The following is a 14,551-nucleotide window of genomic DNA, read 5'->3' as shown; positions in this document are numbered from 1 at the left end:
GAACTGGATGGTCTTTGAAGTTGCTTCCAACCTAGGCCATTCTATGATTCTATGAACTGTAGTGAAGTAGAATTCTTTTAAGAAGTAATCTGTGAATCAGGACAGAGACTTCGGGAAAATGGAAGGAGCAAAATTTAGTGAGTACATAATGTCTAAACCTGCTTTCAGAAGAGTTGATAAAAGTACTGCTGTATCTGAAAATGACCATGACTAAAGAAATGACATCCATTTATATCTGTCTTTAAACACAGAAAAAAAAAAGTGTGGTTTTTTTTTTTAAATAAGACTGAGATCATTCATATGTAACTTTCTTTTTCTAGATGTGAACCTTGAACCTTTTGTCACATATGAGTACAGGGTGGCTGCTTGGAATAGCTATGGAAGAGGTTTCAGTGAAATTAGCAGAGCTGTCACTAAGCAAGATGTGCCACAGGGTGTAAGTCCACCAAAATGGGCTAAAGTAGATAATCGGGAAGACATGATACTTCTGAACTGGGAGGAACCACTTCAACCAAATGGTACTGATATATTTTTTTTAAAGTGTTTGTTCTATCATTCCACTGACAGTGTTCCAAAATCACAAAATATATCTTAATTAGTCCCTGTCACTGAGGTATTCATATTCCTAAGCTCTGCACGAAGATTTTGCTCTAGGTTGCTATAATTTTCATTGCAAATAAAAGTAGAGTCTTCTTCACAGAAGACTATTTAGTATGTCTTTACAAAGTGCCAAAAAGCCTCTTTTGAGAACAGTTGTAATAATAAGTGTGTAAATATGATCAGAAAATTACAATCATCCTAAAAAGTATTTCGGGATTCAGGGTTAGGGGTGGTGGTGCTTATGTTTATTTCAGTAAATCTTGCCTATTATTTTCAAACTGTGAGAAAACTTGGGAGAGCTCTCAATAAAAACTGGGATCTACTCAGATGCTGATGCAGATCCTGAGGAAAGTAGTTTGTAATTGACATTGAGCATTTAATCAGAATGACTATCTGCTACTGTGGTCATGTAGATATTTCATTGGATGTTTTCTGTATGCAGAGTTGAGTATTATCCCATCACACAGGATCCCTCAGCTAACAAAAGGGAAAATTTTCTTTCTGCAATAGGTCTTATTATTCACTACATCATCCTCCGAAATGGAATCGAGCTTTTTAGAGGAACGGAAATGAGCTTCACAGACACCAGTGGGATCCAGCCATACCGAGAGTATTCCTACCAGCTGCGAGCCTGCACTGTGGCTGGTTGCACAGACAGCAGCAAGGTTGGTGAAGTGGGCTTCATGGAAACTGGTGCCAGGGTTTTATCAGCCAGTGCGGCAACACAGAAATGCTTTTGGAAAGGTGTAATTTGAAGACATGCTAATTATTGAGTAAGTGAAAAAAATATCAATAATCTGATTTGGATTCAGCTACTGACAGGTGAGTATTCGGAACCCAAGGCTGATACAAGCAAATGGAGGAAGAAAGAAGCATCTCAGTCTTGGCAAAGCTGAAATTGCACTGTAGGAACTGATGTTTGTTAAAGAGAAAGCTGTACATGGCAGAATAGAGTAAGGAATATTAAAATGCGCTTTCTCTAAACCGGGAAATTAAATTTTTGCTTCTCACTAGGAGTTCCACAGCCTTTTCTTCTCCTGCTATTTCTTAGATCATCTGCTTTAGTTATAGTCTATCAATTTGTTCAACAAACTTCTGACTCTTCCACTCCAGTGGAAAAGCCTCCTTTCGCTATATTACTCTTTGCTGGCTTTCCATGTGTGTGCCTGCTTCAGGCTTTACTGTCCCTTTGTGTACAACCTGCCTCAGCTTTGGTTTTAAGCAAACAGGATCTCTTACCTCCCTTTCTCACAGTTTCATTTCCTTTTGTATCACTTTGAATCATGGATGCCTTTTACCAACATTACTATTTAACCAGCTCTAGGTTTTATTCTGCAAAGTACCTGCCTTATTCATCATTTGCAAAAACTATTTCTTAACTGAGGTCTTTTTCATGATATTATTCTTTCCTCTATGAAAATGAATTTCTAGGACTACAAGGGTAAGGTCTGTGGGGCAGAGGTGGGGAGTAATGACTATGTTTTGTAATTATAATATCTGTGGGATGGAATTTTTTTTATTTGCAGGTGTTTAAATGTTTTTCTTATTCATGCAAATCTCAGCCAGAAGTCTAAAATAAAAACCACTGCTGCAGAGGGATGAAGATAGGTGGATCATTCTCTGCCTGCACACAGAGCTGTGGTCTGGGAGCTATGTAGGCACAGTTGCTGCAACCACTGACCTCATAATAAATCCTGCTTATTTCACTTGCCTGTAATTAAGGAGTTTACTGTTGCAAACACTGAAGTCTGCAAGTAGGGACTGATTCCACCAAGTGCACTAAGACAATATATTATAGAGGGCACATTTTATATTTACAGCATAATATAAATACTTTATGGTGGTAATAACAGAAAAAGAAAAGTGATTCTCAAAGAGAAAACGGCCTGACTCACTTATTAAACCAGTATAATTTGGAAATGCCTCTTCTGTAGTTGATAGTGGAGATGTTTCAGTAGAAAATTATCTTTTTTCCTTTATTTTTTGCTAGAAAGAGATTAAAAAGTGCAAACTTATTCTATCTTTCAAAGTCTTTAGATTCCTTGCAATAGTATGGAGTTGCAGATAACTACAATAGAGTTCAGATTGCATGGGATATATGGAGGCTTAGCCCCATGTTTACTGGTGCTTAAAATATATGAAATCAGGCAGTTAAAATGCAGAGACACTGACAAACCATATGGAAGAGAGTTATCAAGAGTTCTCCAGCAATACAGTTTTTGTTGTTTTACCCTGTGCCACACACTGCAGCTAAAACGTGGTGAACCTGTTGTGATAAATTGTAGACACAGACTTATGTGATGTATTCAAGGTCAGATTTCATTGTGAAACAGGAGGAAAAAAGTAACTAGTTCTCCAGACCCTTGGTAATGATATGCCAGCCCAAACAACATTTTAAAACAAAAGTGACATTCTCATTGATCATGGTATCTAGTGTACTATTACATTAAATTGCTGTTTAATTCATATGTCTTCAGGTAGTTGCAGTCACTGTCCAAGGAGTCCCCGAGAGTGTTCAGCCACCAGAAGTCAGTGCTCTGAACTCCACAGCATTACATTTAAGCTGGATTGCGCCCAAGAAACCAAATGGGATCATCAGAGAGTACCAGATCACTCAAGTGGGGAGAGGACTTATATACATTGACGCTGCAGGCAGAATGCAGCACACTGTGTCAGGTAAGGAGGCAGAGCTCTTTGACAGGCTAATGCCCTGTCCTTAAGATATAAGACAGTATTAATATATTAAAAATGCCACTTGTCAGAAACTTTGAAAAAAAAAAATCTAAGATATGTAAAGTCATGATAAAGCATTCCAAACTGTGCACAGTACTGGGGATTTCAATCTCTTTCATTTCTAGCTGCTGTTTGTTAAAATATTAATAGATTTAATTTCAAAATTTTAAAATAAATCTATCCATCTTGATTGAAGATGCATGCTTTGCGGTGTGCTCAAGGACTCAGATATTCTGTGTAGGCTTGCCATCCCTTCATACAGATTCAACTCTCTCTTTTAACATCACTGATGTGCAGTAGTGCAGTATTGGATGTGTAGCAGTGTATGATCAAGAGGGATCCAGTAGTTTATGTCTGAGATCATAAAAAAGAAGGAAGACAGAACAGGAAAGATCCCAAATTCTGTTTATAATATTATATGTTGCTTATAGCCATTTTCTAAATACTTGGTGAAAGAAGCTTTATTCCAGGGATTTTGGGGGAAAATTTGGCTCAGACCTCAAATGTATTATTTTCACATATCCAATTTTTAGTTATTTCTGAATGTTACACTAAAGCAAAATTCTTCTTAGAAATGTTTCTATTGAACACAGAGCAGGAACATAAGCATTATGGGATATCTTTTTTTTCACTCTTTGACCTCAGGTTGCTCATCAAATTTTTATATCTCACAAATGCATTAATTTTTCCCTGTTTTTTTCTCCATGAGTAGGAAATTTCAAGATTCATATGTTGTACACACCATATGATAGCTGGCCAAAGAGCAGAAGTTGACTTAAGGGCACATAAATCCTCCAGAGCATAGATGGCACTCTCAAACACCCCTCAAAGCATGAGCCCCGAGTCAGGGTGGATCCCGTAGTGCTTTAAAAGAGTTTGTCTCTGCTATAGTCACTCACAGAGGAGCAAGATTACTGTTCCTCTTTGACAATATCATGCTCAAGTGTGAAATTCATCATCATTGTATTACTCCTATCTCCATATTCAGTGCTTCTGGACATGAGATATTAGCCAGAGTTGGTGGTACATGTTTTGGAATTGCTGCTGTAAGTTTACACTGTAAAGAAGGAACATTCCAACAAGGAGTGATTTATCGAACCCATTGAAATATTTCTCATGCTCCTCCAAGGCAGTTGTAGCTCCATTTTAATGCCAACAATACTTACAGTTGGAAGTGAGAGGAAATGAAATTAATTCCTGAGAAGCAAGGATCTTTTTTTCTTTTGTCTGCCTGTCGTGTTGAGCCACTGTCCAGTGCAGCCATGTTAAGCCAGGAATGAAATAAGTGATCATTCCTCCTGACAGGCATAATCAAACCTTGTGCTGTTTTCTGCAGGAGCTTCCTTGGGTAATAATGTGGAATTCATGACAGTGATTTAGCAATGTGGGTAATTATTGCTCTCTAAATTAAAAGAATACGATAAAAGAACCAAATTTACTTCATACATAATCTCAAATGTTTGAACTGTTTGTCTTATTCCCTGTGGATGTATGTTTCGATTTTCCTATTATCCTTGGTTTTTCTTTTTCTTTTTTTTTTTTCCTCTCCAAAACTGCCTGCTTTCCCCTGAGCAACAGTTGAACATTAATGAAGCTGTAGCATTAGTATTTGTGGAGACTTTGAATCTCGGGTCTCACAAATAGCAGACGTGAAGGCTAGCACCTTGCCACGGCACCATTGTCTTGCTGCTTATTTTTAATTACATCAAAGCTTTGGAAACATGATCCCACAAATGCTTTGTGGGAATAGCGGTGAATGTGCTCATCATGTGAAATCCATAAATTGCTTATAATCCTCTCAAGATGTTAAAAAAAGCATTAAGTAATTGAAGACAGGAAGTCCTCAGTTAATTATTTAGAGGTGTTATCAATGCTTTAAGCAAACTGAAGCATTTTCTGCTATCTCACTGAGTTGAATGCCACTGGGACCTAGGGGCAGCAGCCATCATCTTCTCATATTCTCTAATGCAAACAGCACATGGCAGCTTGTCAATAAAAGACCTTTTTATATCATTTATTACTGAACACTTCCAGTACCCTGTACAGAACAATTTGGATGACAGTTATGGCATTGTTTCACTTTGTGTTACTACTACTTTACAAATGGGCCTGCTAATGCTTTGCAGTGGGGCCGGGCAGAGGGGTAAGACTGAGGGGAATAATTAGGGGGATTGTAAAAGAAAGCCAAGAGTGCCCTCTTCAGCAGCAGCAGGTGGGTTTATAGAAAGGATTCTTCTCAACTCCCCCCTTTTAATACACTAAAGTTAATATCCCAAGTAAGAGGCTTTATCAACAATTCATAGGATCAATCATTTTTAGGTCAAAGCCAAGGAAGATAATTGATATTTATTTTAGTAAAAGAAATGATAGTAAGAATACTTGATGACCAAATAGTTTGAAATTCTTTTATCTGACCATATTCTCCATTTCAGGGCAATGAAAACTGAAGAGATACCAAAATGTTGTCACTGGTCAATCTATCTCCATATGCAGCACTGAATCATTAATATTATTTATCTAAAGGAAACTCTTGGGGGTGGAGGGGTTGTGTGAGGCTGTGGTCAGCAATCTGACATCCTCCCAAGTAAAATTCCCACAGCGGGGCCCAGGAGCGTTATCCTGGGAGCTAATTACTGACCTTGCTGGAGCCATACCCACAAATGGAGACAAACAGTATCAGAAGGAATTGATTTAGCTAATAGAATGAGGCATTCTTAAAAAAAACCCAGTGTTTCACAGCCTTTTGGCAAATGGCAAATGCTGCGACAATATAATAGACTGCTTAAGTTGACCAAAAAAAAAAAGATTAAAAATTCCCCACAATAATAAACCAAAAAAAGAAAAGGAGGGTAGAAATATCCTCCAGTGAACGATCAAGTAGAGACATTGGAAAAACAAAATGCTGTTTATATTTCAAGATTATCTTACTTGTTATTTTTATTATCAATCACATACATAGATTTGCACAGAGCTTCCCAAAGCATGCATAAGACAAGGTGTCTAATGCAAAGCTTTAATAGTCTAGATAAAAATCTGCTGTGACTGCTCCATGTATGGCTAGAATTTCAGGTATCAGAATTTCACCAATAAATTTAGTGAAACCATGTGCTCTTTTTTTAATGCTCATTTTTCTCATTAAAGTGTAGTTGTAAATGAGTATTGCTTTATTATGCATGTTTCCTTTAAAAGTGAACATGACTCCCTTTAGGGGAATTCAAGTAATTTGTTGCCACAGTAATCTTTTCTATCCTGAAATGTTAAATACTTGGCTTTCCTCCATGCCTTTGCCTTTCTCTAGTCTGCAACTGTCATTTTCTCCCTCCTTACTTTTATACACAGTGTTCAGATGGTTTTTCTTCTCTTCCAGTTCATGATTAGGTTACAGCAAGGGCTGTCCCTCTGAGTCATCTCTTTATTTTCTCTCCTTCACATCTTGTTCAATTTGTTAAGCAGCCTGCGTGTCTTCCATTCAGTATTTTACCTTCCTATGTAATTGCTGCTTCTTCTTTCACTCTATTAGTTTGTAATATATTTTAATTAAAATATCTTTGTCTTGGGTGTAAGCAAGGATTTTTTTATAAACAAAGATCTGGCATGGGCTTTTTTTGTTGTCAAAGAATTGCATTGTTCTTGAAATAATTCAATTTAGACACAGGAGCTGCATCAAGAGTACACTGTTAAGACCACAAAACCACATGCGTAAACATTGACCTGTATAATATGTATGAATTGACCTGTATAATCCTAACTCAGCCTCTTTCACACAAGCAATCTGCATTACACAGCAGTACAGTCATTTGTGCACAGGGTTACTGCCTCGTTCAGTCCACAATCTGTGCCTCTTCCAGGGAGGAATAAAATGAAGCTCCTATATGGAGGATGGCTGCCTCAGCTTTGGCTGTGTTTAGTGGATTTATTCCTTCTGGGAGTCTCAGTGTAGATGGGCCTAATTCTGCTTCTGCCCAGAGCTACACTGGGACAGTGCCAGCCCAGAGGGACCAAACGTGGATCACTGAGGGGCTGGTGGCATGGACTGCCAAAGGGAATGGCCTCACATCCAGGGCTTTCATATTTGTTCAAGCTGTGGTACTCAGGAAGGCATGCCTCATTCTTTCACAGTTTGTCACAACCACGTCTTCCTCATTTTCCTTACCCTGCCTGAGACCTGAGTTTCCTGAGCTCTCAGAGCTGCAGCTGAAGGCACCAGTTGTGCTTGGATAGATGAAGTTTTGCATAACACTAGGTAGTCTGACAGTCAGGTCCCAGGCATCCCAAACAGCCTCCTGGCAGCTCCAAAGAGATTTTTGGTTCTCTCAGTCTCTTTGAGTTAGTATCCTGATTCTGAGAGAGAAATCTTCTTCTTGTGGTTTTGGTTTGTTTTTTGGGGTTTTTTTGAGTTTATGTGGGTTTTTGTGGAGTTGGTTGGGTGAGATTTTTTGTTTTGGTACTGTTTTAAGACATTTGGAATGCTCAGCTGGTTGGGGTTAGTAAAGCACCGCTCTAGGGGTGGACACTACGAAGAAAAGTCTCAAATTACACACAATAAATCAGGCCAGAGACCACATGTTGGAGGCAGTTTTAAAAGGACTGTGCCACAATGCCTGTGAACAAAAGGGGATCAGTTTGTATTGTACAATGTCCTGGCACTGGGATTTCCTACTTTTTGAGTGTTTAGTTTTGCAATTTTAATACTTTCAAAGAGTTTTTGTGTCTAATTTGCTTCTCGTTGTAGTATTTGTATCCTTTGCATTTAGGAACAGGAATCTTTAATGTATTATGAGGTGTTGACAAGTGGGTCCTTGAAAACATGAGAAAGGGGTTTTCAGTGTTTGTGCCTGGTAATATCTTAAAGATCAGTTTTGAGAAATATCCAAAAGAGTCGCTATGCAGAGGTGCTGTATTGTGTGCTGGAGGGTGCTTTGTGAGGAAGGATGATCAGCAGTTCAAGCTGAGCTCTAAGGTGATCTCACAGTGGTCTGCATCTTTAACAATTTAACGACAAGAAGCCTTTAATGGGTGCACAGATTTGGCTATTCTAAAAGCTTAGTATCTTAGCCAAATTATGAGTGCGATTTTATGAGGAGCCCTAAAGTCAAATTCTTAAGCCACAGGCAATTTGATGTCAAATCTGAAGTCACTGACACACAGCACAAGGATGTTTGTAAATTTCCATGAAAAAGACAAAGCAATTTTCATCTCATTCAAGGATGTTCAGCATGGAAGGTTTGAGCTGAAAAAAAATTTTTGAAAAATTAGAAGTATGTAAAATTAATATCTTGTAATGAGAGCTTGGTTGTCAGTTCAGCTTCTAACTGCTTTGTAGCATTTATATTAAGTCTTGTAACAAATAGGGAAAAAAATAAGGGGGAAATGAGCAAACAGAAATTGAGAAGGTGACAGGAGTATCCTTGGATTTGTTTGCAATGTAGTAGAAGGTTTCATGTACAAGTGAGTATTTTATTATCTTATTATTGCAAATGTACTTGTAATAAATTTTCAAAACATTACAGACTACATGTTTGCAAGTCCAAAACTTTAAGCAATTGCACTTTCAGGTGTTTTTCTGCATTGCAAGTGTCATCTAAATTTTTTGATTTAAAGCTGATTCAGATCTATGAGGGACATCCACAGATCCATTGCAGCATAGGCAGACATTCAATCTGAATTTTTTTGTTGGGTCTTTTAAATCAGTAGAGGATTTATGTCTAAATTAGTGAGAATTCACCATTTCAGTATTGTTCAGATGTAATGTAAGAATGGTTCATTTTGCCAAAAAAGCGAAAAATTAACATTTAAGTCCAGTAACTTTCTGTGTAGAGATATAATTCTTGGGATGAATGATGTCAATATCTCAGGCTAACCTCTGTTTGCTCTTTCTAGGTCTGCAGCCATACACTAATTACAGCTTTGTGCTTATTGCATGCACATCTGCTGGGTGTGCTTCCAGCCAAGCACTTTCAGGTCAAACTTTACAAGCTGCTCCTCATGGTAAGGGAGAAAGTCATTCTTGTAGAGCTGCAAAGAGATGGTCATACAGGCTTGTATTTTCTGCTGGTTTAACAAGGTGCCCAATTCCACTGTCATCCATCAAGCTATCATGTAGATATTTACAGAAGAGAATCTGACTCTCTTGGAGTTTTTGTATCTTGCCACATTCTCTTTACTGCCCAGCACTGCATTTCTACTTTCTTTTTGTGGGAATTTCCCCAAATTCATCTGTAAGTTAATGAAGTTAGAGTTAGAAGATGAATATTTTTTAAAGGACAAATAAATATGCAGAGACTACTGGGCCTATGAAGGCTGCAGCCTTTGGCCTTGTTCTCCATTAATCTTTACCTTGTCTAATTGGTTGCATTTGTTATAGGATAAATACAGAAAGTATGTTAAATTCTGTCATTCTCTCTGGCAATATTTTATGTTTTCATTACATTGCTGCAAACAGCTGCACGAAGTATGGGAAAGGAAAAAAAACACCTTTAAGTTTCTGCCATAAAATTAAAGTAGTATCATTATGATATCAATAGGGGTATGGCCAAAACCTCATCATATCACAGTCAGCTCAACAGAAGTGGAAGTGTACTGGAGTGAACCGAAGGAACCCAATGGACTCATTACTCATTATCGATTATTCCGTGATGGAGAGCAGATTTTCCTGGGTGGCAGTACAGACCTGAATTTCACAGATGCTAACCTGCAGCCTAACAGTAGGTAAGGCATGTTAAAGAGCTCTGGTAACAGGTGAAAGGCCTTGAAAAACACAGGTACTTGTGTTAGTGAAATGTACAAAATATAACTCACTGTGAACATAAGAAACCTCTCTTACAATATTACTTTATTACTGAAAATTGGTAGAGCACTTTTAGGAGTCTTTCAAATTTTAGAAAGGCCTTAATAAAAAGACTTCTATTTTGTTGTTGTTGTTGCTGGTTTTGAGGATAGGTCATTCTGATTCAGAGAAATGAAGCTTTTTTATTATTTTTTTTTTCTTGTCTGGTTCTTGGTAGCTCATTGGTAGGTATTTTTCCATCATGGAATATACTCTGAAAAATTCCAGCTTTTGTATGACAAACAGCACTGCACATGGTATAGAATGTTTCAGTGTATATTGAGCATACAGGCTCAAAATGACTGCTGATATTTTCTTATGTAAGCTAATTTGAATTTTAGTATTGGTATTTAGTAAAGTATTTAGTATTAGTATTTTAGTATTAGTATCTAAGGTTCTATGATAATTATTATTCTAAGTTACTTCTCTCACATTAAGAAAACTTAAATGTGAAAATCTTCACTAATGCAGTATTTGTAATACTCATTGTATTCCCTTTAAATTGGTGAAAACGGAAATGTTCTGTTACTGATATGCCTAAAGCTTCTAACTGCAGTGTCTACTGATCTTTTTGTGTTTGTGCAGATATGTTTACCAGCTGGAAGCCAGCACTTGGGGCGGCAGCAACACTAGTGATAAATATGTTATACAAACACCAGTAGGAACACCAGAGAAAATTCGTGTCCCATATAATGTCACAGTAATTGATGCATATTCTATATTTCTAGCTTGGGATGTGCCAGGTAAAAATGCATTTCTATGTAGTACTTTGTAGTAAAATGAAAGGATTGAAAAATTAGTATATCCAGGTAGGCAGCTGAATCATTCTGATATTTTTATTCTTCATATTTGCTACTAGTGTTTGTGTGATTTAAATAACCAGTATGTAAAGCTGCTGTGTCCTAGAGATGTATTATTTTAATAATATTGACCTAGATACTTGACATGGGTATTGTGAGGTTTAGCTGATCAAAACTCTGTATGTTTTGGTGGTGTAAACTATTGCTGAGTGCAAGTATTAAGGAAAAAACCCAACAAATTGCAAGTTTTCTCTTCTGTTCATGCTAACCTGAGTTGTCACCAGGGAAACCTGACAATCTTTTGGGTTGTGTGACAGAGATTCTGTGCTAGCTTTGGCCTGATGAAATTTTACTTGCTCAAGCACCTTAGTGTTATGTGGATATGTTACCTTGCAGTATGGTGGGTCAGCAGAGGCCCAAAAATATTTTTTCTCTAGTTACTCTTCTCCTGAACATGATCAGGTGGCCTTCACCTGCTATAGAGCTGGGCTGAGAAGGAATAATTGAATTATAGTATCTTTCTATAAGAGAAGCTATGCAGTGTTTCTTAACGTAACTTAAGTGATTGGTGCACTTTACCGATGTTATAAAAATTATATGCTGTAGTTGTTGTAGGACCATGAGAGCCTTGTAATGAACAATCTTTTGTCTAGTGTGGTTCATCTTCAACAAGGTGTTTTCTAGTTTGTAGATACTGGGTTTTTTCAGTTAAAAGTATGTCAGTTTTTTTAGAAACTTCAGATGTTTGCATATTGCAGTAATGTCCATATGTGTTTTATCAATGAATTCATGGAAGTTTTTAATATCTTCTCTTCCTAATTATTTAAGATGTTCTATCCTTGCTTAGCAAAGGTCAATTGGCATTAAAGTCACCTAGTAAAAGTATTTTGCCTTCAAGACTGGGATTGCAAGTATTGTGGCAGTGCTTAGCAGTGCTCACCCTACCCATTTAAGCAATGATTAATAAATCTATAATACCCTGAGCTGTCAATCTTTTAGTTTTCAGGAGCACAAAATCCATTATAGAAATGCTATAATATATGAAAAAGATTAAAATCTTAAATTAAACTTTTCCCCCTACTGCCTGAAAGGATTTAGAACCCAGCAGAAGGCAGGTGAATTCAAATGGCATATAATCTACAGTTGGCTTTATTGGAAAGTGACTCATGCTGCATTATAGTTTTGATAATAAATATAATTTAAGGCACAAAATATTCAGCAACATTATAAATAGATTTAAAACATAAGAATATATTGGAATAGCATAGGCTGTGAAGAGTGGGGTGTTTCCCAGAAAAGCTTGTCCTTGTTCTAGACCTTTTCCAGCTGCGTAGATTCCTGTTACTCACAGTGGGTTACAAGCCTGCGAGGAGAACCAGGCTCTGTGGAGTACATTTGGTTATGCTGCAATTTAGATTATGCATACAAAGGTCCATATGTTCCTGAAACCACACAATCAGAGGGATGAGGAGGAGGCTGGAAATTATGGATCTGCAGAAGATGCAGGGTTCATGTATTCACACATCTGTAGAAATCATTCTCCTCAGATGGGGAAGGAACATGGCCTTCTTTCCAGATATTGGGTCACACCTTGAACACTTATCTCACTTCCACGGATATTTGATAACTTGGACCCTTCCTCTCTGCCTTCTTGTTGTGGGGCCAATTATTTAGGTTTTTAAATATGAAGAAGGGATTTTCATACTGTGCTTCTGTTGGGTATTGTCCTGGTTTCAGCTGGGATGGAGTTCATTTTATTCCTAGTTAAGAAAAAGACAGGAAAGCTAATCTTGCTGTTCCTTTTATTATAGCACTTCAGGGCTACCAGCTGATACTGTAGGAATGGGGAGTACTAACAGCAGAGAAATGTTACTGAATGTTACTGAAAGCTACTAAATGCTACTAATGCTACTAAAACCTGTGTGCAGAAGCATAGTTCTAGGCAGGAGCTAGCAAACTAATTCTTGACCCTTCATAATCCTGCTTTATGCTCAGTCTGAGGTCCCTTCTAGAGGTTTTTTTCCTTAAGAATAAGACTGCAGAGGATGCAGGTGGAGGTTTATTCTGAAAGTTCTGATCTTCTGGAGTAGCATAGATCCTGTTAACATGTCCTGTGCATACAGTTGTCTGGGGTCACATACATCCCCATCTTGGTAGGATTAGCCTGAAGTGTCTACTGCTTCTTATCCTTACTTATGTCCGTGTACAGAAAGTAACTGTATTTTTTTTCTGATCTATTTCCTTTCTGCACATGAATCCTTGTCTCACAATTGGCTATATTGAAGTAACAATATAAACTTATAAACTCAGAATGCACCTTTCCTTATAAGGATTGTCAGGCTTGGCAGTCACTCTTGGACAAAACTGTTATTTTCACTGGTATAGACTCGATGTCAGAAAAGGTGCATTTAACTGACAAAGTTTTGGCGAGCAGGTACTTGTTCATAGTGTCTTCCTGTCTGTGCAGATCAGGGCTGCTTTGGCATTCTGTGTTATCTACTGTAATAAATTTGGATCAAATAATCATCCTCAGGATTAATTATGGACATATCCTATTACACAGACCTTCCTTTTGGATGGTTTAATTATAATGTTTCATCATCTGTAATATATCTAAATCCTGTGACTTTATATATAGGTAGCATTTCAAAACTCCCGACTTAGCTAAAGAGCAAGGTGGCCCAGTAGTGGTTAAAGTGATGGATTCAGAAAAAAATATTTGACTCACCTCACTCACTATGGAAGATAGGACTTTATTTTCTGCAATAGGTATTGCATTATCTTGTGTGGCACAGACCTCAGGGGCACGGTACATTTCACTGATATGCTACAGAAGGGTATGTTACAATTCTTATGGAACAACTATCAGCACCATGGATAGAGGCAGAAGAGATGAATGGAAAAAAAACCCCACCACATAATTTCCCCAAGGTATATCCATAAATGTTATTGATAGGTAGCCATCCTGCATTCCAGCCCACTGACAACCCCACTGGTCCTCAATGGAGACCTGACCCTTCTGGGTGTCTTCAGTTGCTGCTGGTGGTAACTTGAAAGCTGAACATACTCAAGATAGGATCCTGTCATCTGCTCCTAAGATACCTGCTTCATATGTTAATGATCATCTGGATTAAAATATTTTCTTCTTCATCATGTTGTAATACTCCATCTGCCTCTAGGTTTGCTCATCAGTTGGAATGAAAGTTGTATAAAATGTGGATTTTAGTGTATTCTTCTTGGGATCAAACATGGTATGTAAACGCCATGTATTTGTCACAGCTTCCCCAACTAACCTGGTTTCTTGTGGCCTAAAAACGGGACTTTTGATGAGCCGATGTCACATTCTCTCATTTTTGGTTTTTTTGAGTAAATTGTTGTTTGCTCCACCTCACTGTAGGACAAGCTTTTCAAGCTCAATATCCAAAGTTCTGCATCTTGCAAACAGTCAGCATCTCCAGTTGTTACTGTTTTCAGAGTCTAGGTGGGAATGCTTGATGCAACCAGATTGAGACATCTGGATATTTGAAGCATAATGTAAATAGTTAATCTCAGAAAGCCAAATAGATGGATTGTTTTGTTTTGTGAATTTAAA

General features: G+C 37.6%; 1 protein-coding gene across 1 annotated transcript in view; it reads left to right on the top strand.

Moving 5' to 3' along the window:
• USH2A (usherin) overlaps positions 1 to 14,551 on the top strand; it is a 388,071-nt gene that overhangs the window by 297,448 nt on the left and 76,072 nt on the right. Inside the window, exons 53-58 of the mRNA XM_017730037.1 lie at positions 321 to 518; positions 1,111 to 1,265; positions 3,078 to 3,276; positions 9,214 to 9,321; positions 9,858 to 10,041; positions 10,745 to 10,902. Coding sequence (XP_017585526.1) covers positions 321 to 518; positions 1,111 to 1,265; positions 3,078 to 3,276; positions 9,214 to 9,321; positions 9,858 to 10,041; positions 10,745 to 10,902 — 1,002 coding nt within the window. The remainder of the gene's footprint in view (positions 1 to 320; positions 519 to 1,110; positions 1,266 to 3,077; positions 3,277 to 9,213; positions 9,322 to 9,857; positions 10,042 to 10,744; positions 10,903 to 14,551) is intronic.

Source organism: Corvus brachyrhynchos, unplaced genomic scaffold (genome assembly GCF_000691975.1).
Source record: "Corvus brachyrhynchos isolate BGI_N302 unplaced genomic scaffold, ASM69197v1 scaffold101, whole genome shotgun sequence".
Lineage (NCBI taxonomy): Eukaryota > Metazoa > Chordata > Aves > Passeriformes > Corvidae > Corvus > Corvus brachyrhynchos.
This window is presented reverse-complemented; position numbering and strand designations above follow the sequence as displayed.